Below are 22094 nucleotides of genomic sequence, written 5' to 3'. Positions count from 1 at the left end.
CACTTCATAAAAGGTAATTAGCTCAGGGATGGTGGGACACAAACTCTGTTGACATGCATACCATCACTTCACTGCAGCGCCCCCCTCTAAAATCAAAGAACCAGCTGAACGAAATATAAATGGCCCCAAAAAATCTCAAACAACACGGGAGTCTTTGTTTGGGTACATGACTATGCTCTTGTGTTGGCACAGCAGTAAGACAAAGCAACGTGTCGAGTGTCTTCTCTCTCTCACCACCTAGGTGCCAGGCAGAGCACACGCAGTCTTTTAATTAGTGACTCCAGTCTTCTCATCACAGCGAGAGAGTGCGAGGAGCCGCCTGCTCGTCATCAGCAACTCGCCGTTTCATTTTTTTTTTGTAAACTCTTTCACTGCAGCGCGCCATTACGGTTCCTCATATTGGAGTGGTCTCTCGGTGGAGCTGGACTGCCTAAGCACGGATGCCATGACTCACTCACCCACCCCCTCCAGAAGAGCTCCCACGGCTCTGACCCTGCTGTTGTGTTTGCTGTTAGCTTTTAACACACCGCACCGAGGCAGCACTTTACCGATCACACCCACACACACAGATAGACAGACACAGACACAGACACAGACACATACACACACACACACACACACACACACACACACACACACACACACACACACACACACACACACAGAGATAGACAGACACAGACACACACACACACACACACACACACACACAGATAGACAGACACATACACACACACACACACAGATAGACAGACACAGACACACACGCACATTCACACACACACACACACAGACACACACACACACACACACACACACACACACACACACAGACACACACACACACACACACACACACACACACACACACACACACACACACAGAAAGACAGACACAGACACACACAAACACACACACACACACACAGATAGACAGACACATACACACACACACACACACACACACACACACACACACACACACACACACACACACAGACACGCTGAGCATAAAAGAGGCTCCTGGGGAAAACACTCCTTTGGGAGCCCTCTCGGAGCAATTACACAAAGAGGAGTGCGCTCCAGGTGGGTCTTAAAAAGTGGAGGTCCATTATGAAATGTCCGCGCAGGCTCTAAGAAACAGTGGGTAACTCTCTCTCTCTCTGCTGAAGTGCACTGCGTTTGAGCAGAAGTGTTTTCACCTGCTGTGTTTACTTCAGGTCTCCAAAGTGAAAATGTGGGAAGAAGGTTAGAAAGATTCCAAAGTAACACAAATGCATAAGAATTCCATAAGAAAATATGTACATGCACTAAGCTAAGTTAACATCTTAACATAGACAATGGCAGTGAGTAGTGACTGTATCACACACTGTTTTCTGTTAATAGCAATTATGTACGTCTGGTGTGTGTGTGTGTGTGTGTGTGTTCTCTGCTATGTGGAGAATTGTGGCAGCACTAAAAGGAAGTACTACATTTCTCATTCTTCTCAGCAAGAACGAGGCCGTTTACATTCCTGATATACAATTAACCTGAATGCCTGAGGTGAGCACTCGAGGCACTCCTACAAAGACGGCAAATTGTTCCGCCAAATCACCTTTTCACTGAGCCGTGCACTTCACCTCGCATAATCTCCTGTCAAACCTCCAGCTAAACCACCTTAGCCATTGTGCTGGTATTTCAATTTTCATTTCAGTTCTTCCTATATTATTATCATATATTAGTGGTAGATGAGAACCGTCTCAAGAAGCTTTACAGAGCTGACAGCCAAACTCCCCAAGAGTGTGATGCATTTAATGTGTGTGTGTGTGTGTCTGTGTGTGTGTGTCTGTGTGTGTGTGTCTGTGTGTGTGTGTCTGTGTGTGTGTGTCTGTGTGTGTGTGTCTGTGTGTGTGTGTCTGTGTGTCTGTGTCTGTGTGTCTGTGTGTGTCTGTGTGTCTGTGTGTGTCTGTGTGTGTGTGTCTGTCTCTGTCTGTCTCTGTCTGTCTGTGTCTGTCTGTGTCTGTCTGTCTGTGTGTCTGTGTCTGTCTGTCTGTGTCTGTCTGTGTCTGTCTGTGAGCTGTATTTCCAGTTTGATGTTATGTTGTTCCATTTGTAAAACCAGTGTGAAATATGATTCCTTCTCGCTGTCTGTGACCGTGTGAGAATGTTAAGAAGCGTGAGATTGTTTGCCTTGCAGTGACACAGAACCATTTTTGTGATATCTGTGGATTCGTGACTAAAGCGGACAAATAAAAATGTCACCAAACAAAAAGACTGAATGAAAACTCAAACAAAAGAAAGCAGCACTGGCTCTTGCTGGTTTGCAGGTGCCTCCGCTGGTTTAAAACAGTGCACTGCAGATGTGATGAATGTAGAGGCTTGAGGTCATCACAAACACCACAATGGCCCATTATTAAATGTGACCAACACACAGATCCACTCATGGCAGGCTGTCCTGTTCTGAGGGCTGCTAAATGTCTGTGTGCTGGGAGTGCAGAGTGTGACGAGTAAGCTTCTACTCATCAAAACATCTTTGACCGAGCATGTGTGCTTGTTTGTGTCTGTGCATATATATATTTCTGTGTAATTTTACCTGTGCATATATTTGTTGTTTTTCTCTCTCTCGCTCTCTCTCTTTGTGTGTGTGTGTGGGGGGGGGGGGGGGGGGGGGGCTGAGCTGGCACACATTATGAACTTATTCTGGCAAGGGTGGTTTGATTGAGAATCTAACCGGGTTACTGGGCATCATGGCCGATCCAGCCAGGGTATGTGAGAGCATATGTGCATGTATGTGCATGCATTGTTCAGCTTGCATTCATTGATGTCTGTCTTTGTACCTACACATTGTGTACAACTGCATGTAAATGAGTGGAGACATACTTGTTCTGTATACTTCTCTGTTAGTATGTGTGCATTCATTTGTGCATTCACCCACCACACGTTACACCCACTGACTGGCAGAGAGAGACCAACTCACTGAGAGGTCGTCCACACACCACGACGGCAGCTTCGCTCACCTCATCTTGGCGTGCACCGTCAGCGAGTCCAGCAGGTTCATGGGCAGCGGCGTGACGGAGCCCTGGGCCATGCAGTTGGTGCCCGGCAGGGGGATGCGCACGCTGCCGTTGCCGTAGATGGTCTCCACCAGCACGCCCATGGGCAGGGTGAAGCACTCCGAGTTGGTGGAGTAGGCGTTGCACAGCAGGGCGATCTTGTAGTCCGTCATGGGCAGGCTCTTGTTGCGCAGGCTCTGTTGCAGAAATCTGGGAGAGAGGTTTCACACACACACACACACACACACACAAACAGGAACTATTAGTAAATTCAAATCTTGACAGGAAAGCCATCAGCAGGTACAGAATAGGGCGCTATTGTAGTCATACTGTGTTGCAGTAGTGCGCTGATGCCTGTAAAATGGGATCTGGGTATCCTGTAACACTAGCCCTCTAGAGATCCAATGCCAAGGTGACAGAAATGCTTACTATGGGCTAGAAGTGTTTGATCCCTAGTGAGTGGTCCCAACCCATCCCTGTGCTCTAAAAGTGATTTAAGTTAAAGCTGTATTCAAAAACATGCAATCGAATGCAAATGTAAATGATTACAAATCACGTAAATGTCTCAGCAAATATTACAGAATCACAGTGGGTATCTAAGCTGTATAACACAGAGACAGAATCCTGAGACGCAGGTTGGCATCTGCCTAGGTCACGCGCAGCCTCTTACTCGTGGTGCAGCCTGAGCGAGTGGGGGATGGGGATCTGCAGCTTGGAGTTGTCGCTCTGGGCCTTGCGATTCAGGTGGATCCAGATGCAGGTCATGGCAAACGAGTGCGTGGACTGGGGCTTGTTGATGTCCGGGACGGGGATACACTACGGAGACGAGAGCAGGAGAGGGGTGAAAAGTCGGTCATGAGAGTTCTACACAACTATGCTTCAGCTTCAAAGGGAACCGGCAAGGGTGAAGGGCCAGGTTCTTAACACTTACACACACACACACACACACACACACACACACACACACACACACACACACACACACACACACACACACACACACACACACACACACACACACACACACACACACACACACACACACACACACACACACACACACACACACACACACACACACACACACACACACACACACACACACACACTTCCCCAGGAGCAATTTGATCAAAAGTGCTATTGAATCAACATCCTAGACCAAAAGTCTAAAGCTTAACACAGAACTGAACCCGAAGCTCAGTTATTAGCGTGCCCTCGTTTCCCTGCGGAGGCCACCGCCAAAAGGGTCGCAGACTGCCTGTTTACCATGCTAATGAGCAATTTGGGAGGGAGTTAAATGAAGAGGGAGAAAGAGGAAAGAGAGAGAAGCCAGGATGATTGCCATAGCCCAAGAGATGGGTCCAGATGCAGAGAGATAGAAAGAGAGAGAGAGAGAGAGAGAGAGAGAGAGAGAGAGAGAGAGAGAAGGAGACGAGAGAGCGAAGGGGAGAGTCTGGCACAAAGGCTGGGATGCTGCCACAGATGACAAGGATTAGCCAGAAAAGAGAGGTGGATAAGGGACAGGGAGAAAGACCAAGAAAGAGAGGACGGGGGAGAGAGAATGAGAGTGTGTGTGCGTGCGTGTGTGTGTGTGTGTGTGTGTGTGTGTGTGTGTGTGTGTGTGTGTATGTACAGAGGAGAAAGGATGGAGAGACAGACAGCACGCTAACGAGGATCTTCCTAACAGCCTGTTAGTGAGAGTGCAGAGACTCTCAGGAGGCAGACAGCACACACCCATAATTGTCTCTTCACCTTCTCCTCCAGGATGGACTCAACACACAGGAGAAGCCCAAATCACCATGTCAGGACACGCATTCACCCTCCACATTAGCAGAGCTGCTTCAGGCATAATATGTTCCCCCAGAGGGGATTGGACTGATCTACAACAATTAATCATCATTAATGAGTATGTTCTTTAACTAAGTAACTGGCCATGTTTGTTTGTTTGTTGTGGTCGAATCAGTGCCAACCTTCATAACACTAGCCGTGCTGCCAAGCCTAATCTTTGGGTAATCTACTAACACAATAAGCAAATCAACACCCAACGGTGGAATTCAGATTTTGCTAGGACAAACCTTGCTCGGTCGTTAGCTCCACATACACACAGCTAAATGGGTACTTAGCACTGCTTGAAGAAATAAGCCTGTTTACTCAACCACCACCCGCACGCATGCAGCCACGCATGCACGCACAGCCACGCACACACACACACACACACACACACACACACACACACACACACACACACACACACACACACACACACACACACACACACACACACACACACACACACACACACACACACACACACACACTGTTTGTTTGCTTTGAGGTTAAGTATTTTGTACTTCACATGAACAGGAAGTGTAATACGAACAAAGCTTTCTTTTGTTGTTGCTGTGTACCTCCTTCTCGGGGTAGAGTAGGTCAAACAGCTTCATGACGGGCAGGAAGTCGGCTAGAGCGTTCTTCTGGATGCTTCCGGAGATGAACTGCAGGAGCACCCACATCAGGTGGTCTCTGCCTTTGATGAGGTCTCTCCCTGCCAGCTGAAGACACACACACACACAAACACAACACATTTTAAACCTGTTCCTAGTCAGTTTTTTTTTTCAAATGTAATTGCCTCCCATGGAGGTAGCTGTCCCAAACGGTATATATTAGCGGGCTTTGATGACACCTCAGAGAGACAGAGAGATGACAGATGAGAACAGACCGGTGAGAAGAACGTTAGAACGCCACGGAACACACACGGGACCCACTGACTAACAGACTGCATCTGTCATCTGTGCTTGGATGTGTGCCTAAGCGTGCATGTGTTTTTTGCATGTGTGTGTGTAGCATGTGAGTTTGTGCATCTGTGATCCAAGTGCGATTCGCATGTACTATGTACACTGCATGTGTTTCTGAATTCTTCCTGTGCGTGGGGGCAGATTGAACTGGTGCATGTATAGGTGAAAGACTTTCTATGCATCTTTGTATAAATGTTTAAGTAATGGCAAATCACAAATGACTGGTGGGTTTATGTCTGCATGTGCATATAAGTAAAAAGAGAAAGCTTTTGGAAGTGAGTTCATGTCTATATGGTTGAGCATGTGTGTCTGTGTGTTAGTGTTTGTATGTGAATGAGGGGTCCATACGAGTGTGTGTGACTGTTATTGTATGTTCAACATGTGTACATCGGTGATGTGCAGGCCCAGTCACGAACAACCTGAACTCGCCCCGATGCTTAAAGACAAAATGATGCCTGACCCGCACGCGCTGCATTTTCTCACAGTTGCATTCAGCCAATGACAGGCCTATTATAGAAAATAATTATAAGTTAAATATTGATATTAGCCTTTAGGTAACATTTGACTAATATGCTTAAATTCTATTTTAACAGACCCACCTGCATATGACCGGAATATCATACAAATTATTTCTGTCTGACCGCGGGTGACCGTAGGCACTACTTATTTCAGATCGGCCCGCGCATTAATGATGTATATATATATATGTCTGTGTGTGTGTGTGTGTGTCTGTCTGTCTGCGTTTACAGCGTGCTGGCCGTCGGCACCTTCTGGTGGAGCGAGAGCACCATGTGCGGGAAGCTGGCGAACTGGAAGAGCACGAAGAAGATGAGCTGACTGGACAGGTGCTGCCAGAGCAGCTGGCTGGTGCCGCCGTCGTCGAACTGCTCCTCCGTCTCGGAGCGCTCCATGGCGTACACCACCAGGTCCACCAGCTGGTCCTCCAGCACCGGGCAGCGCTGCTTGTGCTGGAGTTGGGAGGAGTGGGGATGGGGAGAAGGGGAGGGGGGGGGAGGGGTGAGGGAAGGCAAGGGTAGGGGGTGTTAAGCCCCAAGAGAGACACGGAGCTCAGTGGTCATAGGGTCTCCACGGAGGCACAGCCCTCACACACACACACACACACACACACACACACACACACACACACACACACACACACACACACACAGACAATACACATGTACGTACATAGGGTGCATATCACAGCATTCACACACCCTCACTGTGGTTTTAACTGGCATGTCTGCAACAGCCACACACACATTGTGTTTTTTAGCAGCTAATGCTTGGGGCTCAGCGTCTTCCTGTCAGACTGAGATTACACAGCCAATGCGGTGTGGAAATGATACTCAAGAGGGCACTGTTGTGGCGAAGCCATGTTAGTTTAGTGGCAGCTTAACTGCTGTCACCCAAGGGAGGATGATATATTGCACCGTCAATTGAAACAGGTGGTTCTTAGATTTCAGTGAATCTCATACAGAGGCCCAGTGCTTTTGCTATGCAAGTTCCAATGCACTGGGAAGAATATTAAAATGAATATTGCTTGTTTCTATGCACTTGTACACTGCTAATGTGACCATCTGGACAGAGCATTGACAAATACACCAACCAAGCCAATCAACCCTTCAGCAAGCTCAAACAGAAGGAAATTAAAAGTCACACGGTGATGGTGCTTGGTTTTTACACAGAGTACACACAAAAATACACATTCCAAACACGTACACACACACACAATACACATACACATACAATACACAACAGAGTATGACATGAAGGACTGTACCACTGCCTACAAAAGCCCTGATCCTGGGAAGCTGCACTGTATCACCACTTTTCCATTCTACAAACTCACACCGAGTTCAAGAGACACACACTGCCCTCATTCATTGGAGCAATATGTTGTTATTGTATTTCCATTTCATGACCCAGGCTTAAATTAGGCTTAAATTTACAAAGAGATGGAAACTAGACTAGGAGAATGTTCCTCTAGGAAATATGCACTTTAGAACTGACACTGAAAATGCAAAGATGACGAGGCCGTGGTGTTTACGTTTGTGTCAGACATCAGGCTGTCAGCTCTGTTGCCAATTGCAGTTCACGAGTCGTAATGGGTGAGGATTGGGTCTGATATCGCATCAAGTGGACAGATACACTGCAGCTTCCCCCTAGCGAGGCGAGGTCATCATGCTAGGACGGTACACAAACACACACTATCTCTCTCCCACACAAACACACACGCACACATACATACATACATACATACATACATACATACATACATACATACATACATACATACATACATACATACATACATACAAACACACACCAAATCGCAGTTGGCGTTCTGGATTGGTTCTGTCCCTTAACTGTCCTAATCCAGGCCAGAACAGTCTCAGATTGGCTCCAATCTCGGCTGCAATCTGGGCGACAATTCAGCATCCGGCTCATCCCTCTCTAAGGGACTGGTGGCGTCATCAGAACCAATAAAGCAGTCATTTGTTGCTGGGTTTGAATACTCACAACACTACGGGGAATTGTCCTGGGCTCAGAAAACCATTACTAAGCACAGGAGTCAGGTGAGTAGTTCTGAAGTAGGAATTAGGTGGAATTTCATCAACACTGGAGGTTCTTAGGGGTTTGCGGAAGGAACAGCCAATCAGAGTCTACGAATGGGTCTGACCGAAGCTGGGTGCTGCAATGTTACTCAGCAGAGGTGAAGAGGAGGTAGTGACGTGATTGGATGGATGTGGGGGAAAGGGGCGGGGAATGACGACGTTGTAGGTTTGGAGGGAGCATAGATAACACTGTGCACCACATCGCAATGTGTGAATACACACACACACACACACACACACACAAACTACAATAAGGCATGCAGCTGATCAGGGCTTGAAATTAACATGGCATTCTCAGGTACGCTTTTTTTTTGGCATGTCAAAGGACGAGTGTGCTTTAAATCGAGAGCCAATTTAGGGTTTTGGTATGATAATGATTGTCTATAAATGCAAAAATGTTCCAATAAAATCAATTTGGCACTTCTGTGATGACTTTGAAATTCATAACTACTGTGTGACCCGAAAAAAAAATGTACATAGATAAACCCTTTGGGTGTGAAATGGTAAAATTATCACCCCAAATATGACCGTGTCAATGTACCCAGGCAAGACAAAAGCCTGAACCTAAACTGCCTAATGATACATTTTGAAAAACATGGTGCAATACCCGTCACCAATACCCGTGTTCACATAGGCTGTTGCCAAAAGGCAAGCTATGGAAAACACACATCAAGGGGCCTTAACACTACAGCACATTTTTTTGACTGAAAAGCGGCAACTCTCGCAACTGCTGAAAGTTTCAGCGGCTGGGGCGAATAGACAGCATGGGCATAAACCTCATCTACATAAACCTCATCTACATTAACCTCATCTACATAAACCTCATCTACATTAGCCTCATCTACAGCCCCTTTAGCAAACAAAGAGCCCTATTCTGACGGCGAAAGCGGCTGACGGAGACGGCCTATTCCACCCAGGTGGGCTGCCTTAAACTCTGGCGATAAATTAATCTTTCTGGCGAGGCGTGGCTTTTGGACATAGGCATGGCGACATATTCTTCTCTGACAGGGAACATCTGAATGCGCCAATTACAAACCATCACACGTCAGATTTGTCTATCTGGCAAAAAATATCACGTTGTCTTTATTGGAGGAGTGGCACACTATGCCAACATATTGGCAAGGCAGCAAGAGCAAACCTGTTTTGTGGGTTAATGTAATTAATCCATCTCGGATATCCTCAAAGTTGACACATAGGCCTATCCTGGCAGGTCCTTGAAAATGAATCAAATCTTTGTCTTAAAAGGTTAAACCCCTCGACTTGAACGTCTGGGAAAGGGTAGTCTAATTTGTTCGACTTGAATTAAAGTACACAAATGTCATCGGTGATGTAAATACACAATAATGACATTTCCTGTTATTGCTATTCACATATTCTAGTTTAATTTGCGTCACACCATTTTCTACAAAAGTTCTGTTTTCTTGGCCGAAATGGAATGCAGAAAGAGTTGGCAAACAACATAAACAAAATAAAGATAGCTTGCAACGTCCCATAACTTATGCATTCCCCATTAATGTCGGCTACTGGTCAATGCTGCTTTTGCGTTTCACACGATCTTTCCCTGTCTCTGGGATATCCCATATTGTCAATATATTTAAATTAATACCTTTATATGTCCACTCTCTCTAGTTGATCCAATGCTCAGCTACACTGGCTTTCAATAAGTCACCAAGCCATGTTAAGGATCAAAATCACATACCCTGATTAACAACATAACAGTCCGTTCGAATGGGTGTGGCTAGGGCACTTTGAAACAGGTCTGACAAGCTACAAAAATGTTCCAGAACCCACGGCAATATTGCCATCTACTTGCATTGTAATCTCATCTGACGCCTTCAGTTTAAACCGATTGCTTGTGGGCTCTGCCCTCTTAGTGCTTTCGACCCCACCTTCACCGCACCTTCGACCACACCTTCACCGCTCACTCTGCAGCATGTCCATTATATATATATATGCCCTGCTGTTTCAGCCAGTCGTTTTCACCATCACAATAGGGCCCAATGTGTCAATGTAGTGACTGTGAATTTCTCTTTATGATGGGGCTGGGTAATTAACCCTAAGCCTACACCTCAAAAGCGAAACAGAGAAATTCATTCAAATTCATCAATGGAACTAATGAACTTGCTGTCCAGGATTAATACAGATAATGATGTCAATGTTAAGCATATGAGAGGTAGAAAAGATCTGACAGATGTAGGAGTAGCCTGAAACGAAATACAGAGGAGTGGCAAAGAGAAGATACATGGAAGTATGCAGCCCATCTATTCCAATAAAGAGAGCATCTATGGTACCCCACTGACTCAAATCATCGCCCTTGTCAAATGTTCCCCATTTCCAAAAAATAAGATAATACGAAATATACCAAAAGGACCCATATAATGTAAAATAGGGGAATGAATCTGCTCCTACTGAAATGAATAGTAGTTTCAGCTGGGTGTAGGCATAGTTATATCAGGCCCGAAAAACCCTAATGGCACTCTGTTGGTAATTGCAAAAGGTAATTTCAAGCCCTATGATGTGTTTTGTTCTTGTTTTTCTTTTTTTTTTCTTAATTTTTTTTCTTTCTTTCTTTTAAAAGCACAGACTAGACGGAAAATCAGTTGAAAAATATCAGTCTCGAAAAATAATAGAATGGATAAAAAAATAAAAAGAATTGCTTCCATTTGTCTGGTTAGTCACAATACAACAGGAAGATTGTGAACATACCTGAGCAATGTTCAAGGTCTAGAGCAGTGGAGGATGGGACGAAAGGGGGGAGGAGGAGGAGAGGAGGGGGGGAGGAAGAGAGGGGTTGAGGGGGGGTAGGACCAAGACAGGACAGAACACAAAATCAAAAGGAAAGAAAACAAAAAAAAAAAAGAAAAACAAAAAAAAGACAAAAAAAACAGTGACTAGGAGGGCCAGCTCCCAAGTTCCTCCTGCCAGTCAAATCAATCAAAGTCACTCCAAGTCAAAGTCAAGCCAAACTCCTGAGACAGAAAACGAGAGAGGTTGACAGACACGCAGGGCTGCACGAGTTCCCCGACACACACACACAGGTCAGTGCATTTTGTCAGTCACCCCAAGAGACACACTCACTCACACGCAAACACACACACACACACACGCAAACAAGACCCAGGATCTTATAATAGCAGCCTGGTAGAGAGATGGGGTGAGTACAACAGTGTGCACTGGGATATGTGGCGTGGTGTGTCCAGAAACTGGCCTTATGGGGTCAAGCCAAAGAGGTCCGACAGATGGTACTCTGGGTGTAGTGCAGGTTGGTATCTACTTAAAAGCCACCACTCAGGACACATCAAGCAAAGGAATTTAGTATTTGAAACACCACTTTCTCTTTCTCTCTCTCTCTCTATTGCTCACTCACTTCAGACATCACTCCAGCGTGAGAAACAGGAGAGAGAGAGAGGGAGGAGGAGGAGAGAGAGACAACAGACAGACTGGAGGGAAGGGAGTTCCTTGGGGGAGATGGAGGAAAGCCGCAGTACCTGTTTGTTGAGCCCTAACATGTTGCAGACCATGTCACGGGAGTAGGGCTGCTCCAGCACGTAGCGCAGGAGCCCCGTCTGAGGATCAAACAGATCCTAAAACAGACAGATGGAAAGAACAAAAGACAGAAAGAAGGAGGGGGAGAGAAAGAGTGACAGAGAGCAAAACAAAGGAGGAGGAAATGCACAATCAAATAAAATGAAACTACAAACAAAAAAAAAGACAATCCAGACATGACATCACTTTTATGACTGCTCTTCCTCATGCTAGTGACCATCACCCTAGCCATCTAACCAGGAAGTACAAAAGACTGGAAAACCCCTCCAAACCCCATCCAAAGTTCACATATATGGCCCTTGGGGAATCAAGTGAGTCTTTTGAGAGAGAGACAGGGAGCATCGATGCAGTACCTTGTCATAGGGCAGCATACCCTTGAGAGGGAAGCGTAGTGTGGTGGGGTCTAACTTCCAGGAATTACAGATGGCCCCAGAGTTGTTGACCACAGGCAGTAGACTGCATCTCCCTATGAGGCCGACATACAAGAGAGAGACAGGTCAGGGCCCAAACAAGTCCTCAGCACCGAGAGGACAGAGAGGGGCAGTATTGGAGTGTGTGTTATAATCCATATGAAGACTGTGAAAGGGCATGTATAGACTGGTAGCCTTACCACAGATAGAGTTGATCCTCGCAGTGGGACGGAAACTGTCCACAAAGTCTGAAATCAGGCTACCAAGGAGCTAAAAACAGCAAGAGAGACAAAGAAGAGGTGTCGTGCTTGAAACAAACTTCAATGTTCCCAGTGCAACAATACAGCATTCCATTTTGAGATCTTTTTTGACTGAGTGCCAAGTTCTCTCTACCCGGGAAAAAATGTTTGTTTTTTTTTTGTCTTATTTTCTTTCTTTCTTTCTTATTTCAGACACAGTGTTGAGTAACTCTCAGGCCTTGTTCACACATACCCAGTGTGATAGTGCACCCTCTGGGTAAAGCTTTCTGATCTCGGTCACTGCAAGGTAGGCAGGCAGAAGACAGGCATTCCTGTCAAGTATGTACTCAACCACCTGCAAGCAAACAAAACATACTGTATTACAGACTTAATCATTTCACACTAAATGTGGAGGCTCTCTGAAGAGATGGTGCAAGCACAAAAAGGATTGGATGGATACTGCTCTTGTGGTGAATACCTCTCGGACTGCCAGTAGCTGCTGGACCACGGCTGAACTGACGACATTGGGGATGGTCTGGATTTTGTCCAAAACGGTCTTCAGTAAATCTCTCACACCCTGTTTAAGGAGATGTCAGCATCAGACTCTCAGATAAGCATTAGTTTTTCATTCTTGGCTGTGAATGCACAGTCATGGTTTGTCTTTTACACATCACCTCACATACACATCTGCTCATGTGGCCTTCTAGCATGGCCCAGTTCACCATGCATAAAAAAAAAAAAAAAAAGGCTAAACATTCAGTTAGTGAAAGTGCTACTTAGTAACATAATTCAGGATATTGAGAGAACCATGACTTGCCTGTCAAAATGCTGTACTACCAACTTGAGAGAAAAGAGACAGAAAGAAGGCAGAAAAGGTGGCGAGAAAAGCATAGACAAGAGTTCTTACCTTGTAATCCACTCCTCCAATGATTTTGCGGAAGAGTCTGAAGGTCAAGGCCCACAACTGGGTCCTCTCCCACTCCAGGCTGTCAGAGTTGACCAACGCTTGGCAAACCATTCTGCACATGACAGAGACAAATCAGATTTTTTTTTTAAAAAGAGCTGGTCAGACATAAACAACTGTCACACTCTGCCATGCCACTACAGACTGAAACCTCCAATGCATCATCAAAGTACCAGTGCCCTCTTCCATCTTTCTATGTAAATTGAAACACATCTGCCAAGTTCAAAGTGTGATGGACAGTGTAAGTGAAACCAGTCTGGAACTCTTTCTCAGTTCTGAAGAATCTTTTTTTTTATTTTTGCTGGCAAAGAATTCTTGCCATGGTAAGGTTCAACCTAGTACGGTTGGTTTTAAAAGAACCAACGAGGCACCTGTAAGGGCTTCATCTGGCACCTTTAGTTCCCAGAACATACCTAGGAGGCAACAGGCTGGTCTCCACCGCCATGGCCAGGCAGTCGTAGAGGAAAGAGATGCGCTTAGGACTGTGCTGTCCATGGATGAACCGGACAATCCACTTAACACACTGCTCGTGGGATTCCTGGAGTACAGTAGGGGATGAGAACAAACGACACAACATGGATTATTACCAACAACACAACTACTGATGTAGTGGCGATCTCAAAATGAGTAAATGCCAGAAACTTAATCCATTTTTGTATTACATCCACCAGCCACCACTAAAAAAGCAGCCCGTGCACTGGCTGTCCTTACATTACACTTACAGTAATAGACTCACACACCCATCCAAAGAGTATGACTGTTTTATTATTATTATTATTATTATTGCATAGGTAGTACTTTAACATGCATTTATTATATTTCTGACAATAGTCATAGGCAAATGCTCTCACCTGTGGCAAAGTGCTCCAATACTGTCTGAAAGCACCTAAACAGCTGATCAACTTCATCCGTTCCGACTCAGCTGTGTCCATGAACATCCTGTGGGAAAGTAACCAAAAAGAGTTTAATACATGCAATACATTTTTTTTAATAGACAGAATAATCTGTTCTGTTCCTTTATATTTGCCTGACCAGTATTTGCCGTCAGACAATGCATCATTTAGTCCTACTTTTAGTAATTTCGTTGGTGCTGCACTTGATTTAGGTGAATTAGTTAGTTGCTTACAAATACTCTATGTGTGTAAGGTGTGAATATAATTTTCCAAGCCCTTACCCAGCAAACGCCTCCTCTATGACCTCCGTTTTCTGAGGAGAGAACACAATTTTCTGTGATTAAACATTTTCATACAAAAGAAAAAAGGGGAAAGAAAACATGGTTTGAGGACCAGCGGTATCTACTGTGCTTTAGAGATGCTAACATTAGTGTACTTCAAACTGCTTAAAATATAATTGGGATCACACATGGAATAGTTGCTCACAAATCATAATACAAACAGTTCGACTGTTAGCTACAGTTGCTAGAGCACTAAACAGCAGCTTGCAATTGTTCCGATATGTTTCTTCGAGTACTGCATTGTGATACACAGATATGACACACAGATGAACATCCAGTGGACAGAATACTTAAATCTACTACTATCAAAACTATGATAAGATAGCAAGGTACCCATCATCCTGACAATATCCCTAACAATAATAGCTTGCTAGCTAGCTAACAGGTACTTGCTAGAAACGGGGGACGTACCACAACATCCTCGAATATGGTTTGAAGTTGACTTTCCATTGAAATCGCCATATTTCAATGCAAAATGTATGTTTTATTTCATAGTAATGTAAACCGCATTGCAATTACTTGGCAATGCCCAACTAACTACCACAAGGATGGGAATCCTACAGCGGTTCCTGAGAAATTACTTGATTGAAACACCGGAAGTGTGTTCTACTACAAAAACGCACCGTCACCTACAAGTATGGTAAAAGCCCGTTCCGGCATATTACTACACTGTATCTGTCATGGTTCAAACTCATGCGTAAATCCTGACTACTAAATTCAGTATAAAATGTAAAAATGTAGTTAACGGTCAATACTTTCAATACTGCCATTTTACTGGTAACTGATTAAACTGATAAAATGATGTTACTGGATGACTGACTGAATGGTTTGGACTGTCAAAATCTGACTTTCAATGTTACCATTTTGATTATGAGATCTAGATTGAATTTTAACTTATGAGCAATATAAAAAATATACTTAACTAAGTAATGTAAGTAAGCTTTATGTAGTCTTGTTTTGTATCGTTTCTATGGGGTGATGCGCTCACATTCTGTGCCATTTAATATCCAAAGCTTGTTGCTTATTTCTGTATGTATGAGTTCAATGGGTCAAGCTCTGTTTGAACATCATCTGTGTTGTAATTTTTCTGAAAGAATGTGTTCTTCTGTGTGCCGCTTCAGAATGTGAACAGACTGGTATGACAAACTTCACTTCCAGTGCATATGAGCAATGCATTCAGGCCATTTCTAAATTCTTGGCATTAGTTCAAAATGTGCCACCCAGGGTAACAGGAAGTGTATTTGTTTTAGGGATTTAGGCTGTGTCTATTAATTTAATTTCCAAATAAAGAAACATGTGTTTATGTTTTGTATTCGTCATATAACCCCAATGCATTTGGGTCGTCTTTATCTGATGTGAATTGTTATTTGACTGCATTAAACGTTTTTTATTGTGATTTTGAATTTACATTATTGACACTATAGCCACTGCGTGCGGATCAGAGCTGATTCAAATGCTTCCAGGTAAACGTGAGCGCTAGTTTCCAAGTGAGAGATTTTTAATGCCTTACAGGAACGGATACCCCGCCCATTTTGCAACGCTGCCAGGCAAGTCTTGCAACATGTATTGACACTCACCTGTAGAAACCAGATAACAATGCTCACAGTTACCCTGCCCACGAGAATCTTAGGAGGAACTCGAAGGTAGCCTGTGTGGATAAGTAGCTTTTAGGGAACACATTCTGTTAGGGCACAATGTAGACGAGCTATCAAAAATGCTGAACATTTATTTGCCTGTGTTCACTCTTCTGGCGCTACATATGACAGGTAAGTTGCTGAGGTCTTCACGATATTGTTTCCCAAGCTTGGACGTCACGTTAGGGTGTCAGTCAGTGATACAGCAAAAAAAGTATGTCGGTTCTGAAGGTATAAACGGAGAAATGGACGCAGTTAGCAATGAGGTGTTTTTACAGTGATGTAAGTAATTCACTGTTGTTTGTCTACCTGAATAGTAGAATTTGCTGGCGCCGTTTGTTAATAATTAATGCATGACTTTGAACGATTGAAATGAAAGCACTGGTCTGTGTGAGGGAGAATGTGTAATCTGTTTAGTTGATCTGTAACCAGGAGAAAGGGACTACATCTATGAGTCTCTGATCACTGTGTAATTCATGTTTTGAATCTTATGAGCTTATGAGCAACAATTATTTCGTTAAAAGCAGTGCAAATACATTTTAATTCAAGTATGAACATGATCATTCAGCACTTGCTTCCATGCGATCTATTTAACATAGCTCAAATAATTGCTTTCTAGTTGTGTAAGGCTGGTTGAAATACAATGTTATAAATGAATTACAATGTTTTTCATACTTGTGAGTCAAAACTTTGTTCTGACACATATGACATTTCCCCACGAGTCCCCACTGACATGTATTGCTCTCATCTCTACGATGCACAGGAAGTCAAGATTTAATGTGGTCGGCTACAATGGATTTGAGTGGTTTTCAAAATTCTTCTTCTGAGGCACCTGTACTGCTGTCAAAACACTTCCTGTTGCTATGTCTGTCCCAAGTTTGGAAGCGATAGAGCTTGCAAAATAACCCAGGTGGAGGTTTTGTATTTACACAAAGTTACACACAGGATGTTAAATTCCTTAAGCTATTGAACCTCTCAGTAACACATGCAAGTACTCATACCCAACAAAGGGAGCTCCCCCGGACCAAATTAGGGTAGGGGAATAAAATCGGATTCGAACCCTGGCCACCTCAGGCACCCAAACATCTTGGGACAACAGGCTTCTCCACGTAATACAGATTAATTCACGTCCCCAAGTAGTCTGTGAGTGCCTCAGCCATAACCAGTGGCTCACTTTTTTCAGCAGCCTCAGAAAACTCCTTTAAAGTTCCTTTGAGTGATCGTCCTCGTAAACCAAAATCCAACAGAAATGTTGCAGTTGATTTAGCTACCAAGTCTATAACACTTATCTCCACTGGTCTTGTGAGTGCTTGCCAACCTCATTCCTTCACTACCACTACCAGTTCCACATATTTAAGCTTCTATCTTTCAAAGGCTTCCTCAATCGCATCTTCAACGGGGATCGTTAACTCAGTAAAGTAAACAATGTGCTCGCACTCAGAATACAGCACCATGTCTGGTTTCATAGCAGTCACGACAATACACTGTGGAACTTGAAGTTGACATCTTCTGACCTCATCAGCCAGTCATACCATAGTAGCACCATAATAATTGAAACAACTTTAGAATTTTTGCCATCTTTCAACAGCAACAGAGCACAGTTTATATCAGTGTTTGCTTGACAATCTGACAATGTGGTTCATAATCTAGTTATGATAAAAGTCCTAATGTATGGCACTCTTTCTCTCTCTCTCAGACTCCACCACCATAGCTCCACCAGAAGGGGTTCATTTCAACTCCACAAACCTATGCAATGTTGTGGTGTGGAAACCTGGCGTGGAAGGAACCCGCTACTCAGTGGCGTACGCAATGTGAGGAAGCAGGGGACCCTCCCCAAACACTTCCCTTTACCCTCCCCAGACCTGACACCACCACACAAACCACGCACTTTGCTTGTCAACATGCAACAATACTTCATTCAGAATGTGTGGGAGTTGTAGAGACTTCCTTTAATTGCAGTTGTGGTGTGGAAAACATTTGTTTTTTTAATCTTTAATCTTGACGGTTTGGTTTCCTCTACCGTGTATTAAAGTAAATAAAAAGACTAACTATAGTTTATCTTCTAGATAAAGATGAGCAGCTCAGATAATTGTAAGTCCCCCATGATGAAATGATAACCCTCCCTCCTCAGCTATGGTGATGAAGACAAGGCAGTAGGGGGGCAGGTTGCGTGGAGGGAGGTTAAACACTGCACTCGGATCCTCCAGAGCTCCTGCGACTTATCAGACCAGACCCATAACTTGGACGATGATTACTACGCCAGAGTGAGAGCAGTTAGCGACTCCGGAGTCACCTCTAACTGGATGACCACCCTAAGGTTCTATCCTCGGACAGACAGTAAGTAGGCTTGTGCTGAGTCTAACTAATGAAACTAAACTAAACTTTGACACTCAAGCTGTAGGCTGAGTTAAAGATTTTTGATGTAAAGTCATTTCTTTTTTGTTTGTTTCTTTGCACAGCGGCCTTGGGTCCACCACAGTTGGCAGTGCATGTCAATGGAAATATCCTCGATATTAAACTGAAGGGTCCGATGCGATGGAAGAACAAACACATGAAGAAAGAGCGTCCTCTGAAGAATATCTTTACTGGGTACAACATCTCTGTCTATGACAACACAAATAGACAAGTGGTAGGTGTGGCATTATTTGATGAAGTACAGCGAGACCTACTGTCTCCTTTTCCCAATTTCAACTGTCACCATTCAGGAAATTATTAGCCTTCAGGAAAATGATGGACCTGACTGATATGAATAGAATGTTTGTCTAAAGCACATAGGTAATGTCAGCAAAAAGTTGCATTGGAGATCCAGCATTTATGGCTGTTGCTCTGAGCACATAAGCTACCTTTCATAACAGTCATAAAATCTGTTGATATGCAGTTCTTTATACCTGCACTTAAACTCAATCTAAGTGTTAATTAGAGATTTTGTACCACACTATAATAATGTTCAGTTAACTGAAACAAAGTCCATGTAACTAAGATGAAAGTTATAAAACAAATAGGTCAAGCTCTGTACAATAGTGTGAGGTATATAAGTAATCTCATACAGAAACTTTATACAGCACTTTGCAGTAACTCACTCAACTGCATTTTTTTTCAGAGGCAGATTATAACGCAGAACCAGTCCTACAGACTTGGTTCGCTGGTATATGATACCATGTACTGCATCTCTGCGGGGACCTACTCACAGCACATTCCTGTAAAATCCCATGCAACTGAATGGCACTGCGTGACAACACCAACGGGTGAGTCTGTTGAAAAGAACATTCAACACCGTCAGTTAAGCTGTACAAAGAAATGTATTTTTCAAGGAAGTAATAGGATCAGTTACTCTCAGGTTCTCTGCATGCAAGCTTTGTATCCATACTATTCAATTCAACGCCTTAGACGGCTCTTTCGCTCTGCTGTTTTGCTATTTATATGAAATATAGTATAAAGCATTAGGTATGAATTCTGTGACTTTAGTGAATACACAAAGTGATATACTGTAGATGTGGACTGTAAGTTTGTGCAGGAGTGACTTGATGTCATGTTTGTGCTTATATGCAGTATATGCTTATGCTTATATATGCTTACATACAGTTAAATATGAAGTATAACTGTTTCTCCCTTCTTATGTGATGCTAGATCCCTTTAAGGAGCGCATGCTGCTGGTGATTCTAGGTGGTCTTCTGCCCTCCGCGATATCATTGTTTGGCCTGATATTAGTCAGCTGTCTTGTTTACCATTACATATTTGGTAACAAGCAGAAACAACCACACAGCACGGTAAGACACTGTCACTGTACACAGAGCGGTCACTTGAACTACCAGCACTACATGGCAGTCTTAAAATACCGCTAAAATACTGCGGCTAATTCAGCTAATCTCCTATATAATGAGAACAAAAAGCACACCAAAAGTGCAGCAGGTCGTTGTCTCAAGCCAAAGGCTGCATTGATGTTATTTCAAACTGACTGATAAGATTAAATGAGACTTGCCATGTATGTAGTCAAGTAGTCTCAGAGGCAGCTGTACATACAAATATTGATTTAGCAAAGATAACATGAGGAACAAATATTTAATTGTTTACCAAGTATTCTGTGAACATTTTGGGGTTGTATGGCCATGTTTACCTCTGCTAAGAGGGTTGGGACTTTCCAAGCCAACTCACAGTGAAATTAGATAAACAAGCTTGTAAAAACGTGTACAAAATAAATATATATATATATATATATATAAATGAATATTCACAGTCAAGCTTCAAGTCTATTGTGTCTCATAATTCATTCAGTCATAATGTCCTTACTTTTGAGTACAATTGTATTTCCTTCACCCTCCAGGTGATATTACCTCGTGAGCCTGAAGTGGCAATTATTGATTTCAACATCAACATCATCAAACCCATGCTCCAGCCAGCGCTGATTCACTCGGGGGATGAATGGGAGAAGCTCCTTCCCACTATCCAGCCTCCTCAACATCCACAGCAACCCAGGGAAGCACTGGAGCCCCAGCCTCCCTCCTATGCATCTCAGCAACCTCCTGCCAGTGCGTCACCAGTTTATAACTCACAATCATGGCAGTCTTCAGGATCTGTTGGTGAAGATGATGTCCAGGAGGTTGAAGATGAGATGCCTCCAGACTACGGATTTGTTGTCCACCAGCCTCCAGAAGAATCGAGGGGAACGGGCTTTGATTCTCCCGTCCTCCCACAGCCCCCCGTGACCCCCGTGACCCCCGAGACCCCCGGCACTGGAACCAACCCTTACAAGATGAGGAATGGCAGCTCATGTCAGTCAGCATGTCAGAGCGACACAGACGAGCACGGTCCAACGCTGATAGACTGGAATCCAAGCACTGGCATTCTGCATATCCCCGATTTGAACCCAATGCTGGTCAGGTGTGAGGCAGAGGAGGAGGAGGAGGTAGACGTGTCCATACCCAGAGACATTTTCTCCAGCCTAGTGGTGAGACAGCCATCGCAGGAGAGCTGTGAGCCCGAGGATGACCTCTTTCAAATGGAGACTGCCTGGCAGCTACAAGTCAACATGGAGGAATAACTCATGTCTATGCAACAGCACACCGGCAACTAGGGTTTCCACCCTCAATACACAAAATAAGTGAATATGTGAAGTATCAGTGTTTTCGTTTCAAGATAATACAAAATGTAGACAGTCAAGGGGAAGACAGGTGGCAACCATAATGACAAGCAGTCTGCTCAGTAGCCTGTCATTTAGATTAAGATGTGTAACTGGAAGGAATAGTGACGTAATACATATATATATACATGTATATATACACTGTGCAGTTTTAACATTTTTCTAAAGTATCACAAAGAACAATATGAAGTAAATTGCATCTTCTATAATTTTGTACTGTAAACTAACATGAATGTGCCAACTAAGTGTTTTCTCTGAAATATGAAGGATTATATATGGCTAGTGTTGTGATTGAGTTCAGTCTCAGTCTGTGAAACTCATCTACTGTATAAGCTTACCTCTACAACCATTAAAAATGCAGTCCACAATTCAGTTTTGGTCTCATGGAAGGTTACTGATATATGAGCTCAACAGCCAATTAAATTACACCCCTCCCTGTCGTGCTGCTGAGGCACTTTGTTGATTGGCTAGGATTGTTTATGGCT

The 22094-nt window shown here is 43.9% G+C and overlaps 2 protein-coding genes across 7 annotated transcripts in view; one reads left to right on the top strand and one right to left on the bottom strand.

The window, feature by feature from the left end:
* Positions 1 to 15438, bottom strand: part of med23 (mediator complex subunit 23) — a 47013-nt gene extending 31575 nt beyond the window's left edge. For 4 of the 6 annotated variants that reach the window (XM_031581290.1, XM_031581293.1, XM_031581291.1 and 1 more), the window contains exons 1-15: positions 15250 to 15438; positions 14779 to 14810; positions 14456 to 14543; positions 14018 to 14142; positions 13548 to 13659; positions 13119 to 13217; positions 12894 to 12995; positions 12602 to 12671; positions 12345 to 12457; positions 11934 to 12029; positions 11152 to 11169; positions 6595 to 6795; positions 5441 to 5584; positions 3703 to 3848; positions 2997 to 3242 (exon numbers count right to left, since the gene is read on the bottom strand). In XM_031581290.1, the coding sequence (XP_031437150.1) occupies positions 2997 to 3242; positions 3703 to 3848; positions 5441 to 5584; positions 6595 to 6795; positions 11152 to 11169; positions 11934 to 12029; positions 12345 to 12457; positions 12602 to 12671; positions 12894 to 12995; positions 13119 to 13217; positions 13548 to 13659; positions 14018 to 14142; positions 14456 to 14543; positions 14779 to 14810; positions 15250 to 15300 (1643 nt within the window). In that variant the 5' untranslated portion in view covers positions 15301 to 15438. The remainder of the gene's footprint in view (positions 1 to 2996; positions 3243 to 3702; positions 3849 to 5440; positions 5585 to 6594; positions 6796 to 11151; positions 11170 to 11933; positions 12030 to 12344; positions 12458 to 12601; positions 12672 to 12893; positions 12996 to 13118; positions 13218 to 13547; positions 13660 to 14017; positions 14143 to 14455; positions 14544 to 14778; positions 14811 to 15249) is intronic. The other 2 variants (XM_031581292.1, XM_031581295.1) reach the window with 1 other exon arrangement.
* A 958-nt stretch (positions 15439 to 16396) lies between these two features.
* On the top strand, positions 16397 to 21981 carry il20ra (interleukin 20 receptor, alpha). Its single transcript, XM_042709939.1, has 7 exons — positions 16397 to 16604; positions 18169 to 18283; positions 18604 to 18809; positions 18932 to 19101; positions 19573 to 19717; positions 20100 to 20239; positions 20794 to 21981. Exons 1-7 carry the CDS (start codon positions 16553 to 16555, stop codon positions 21508 to 21510), a joined length of 1545 nt encoding a protein of 514 aa, XP_042565873.1. The 5' UTR covers positions 16397 to 16552; the 3' UTR covers positions 21511 to 21981.
* Positions 21982 to 22094: the final 113 nt, after the last annotated feature.

The sequence above is a fragment of the Clupea harengus genome, chromosome 15 (genome assembly GCF_900700415.2).
Source record: "Clupea harengus chromosome 15, Ch_v2.0.2, whole genome shotgun sequence".
Taxonomy (NCBI): domain Eukaryota; kingdom Metazoa; phylum Chordata; class Actinopteri; order Clupeiformes; family Clupeidae; genus Clupea; species Clupea harengus.
Note: the sequence above shows the minus strand (reverse complement) of the source record. Positions and strands in the feature narration are given on the sequence as shown.

Coding starts and splice junctions, on each gene's coding strand:
- il20ra (XM_042709939.1), top strand. CDS start 16,553: ATGCTGAACATTTATTTGCCTGTGTTCACTCTTCTGGCGCTACATATG. Junction 18,810..18,931: donor GTTCTATCCTCGGACAGACA/GTAAGTAGGCTT, acceptor TTCTTTGCACAG/CGGCCTTGGGTCCACCACAG. Junction 19,102..19,572: donor ACAACACAAATAGACAAGTG/GTAGGTGTGGCA, acceptor ATTTTTTTTCAG/AGGCAGATTATAACGCAGAA.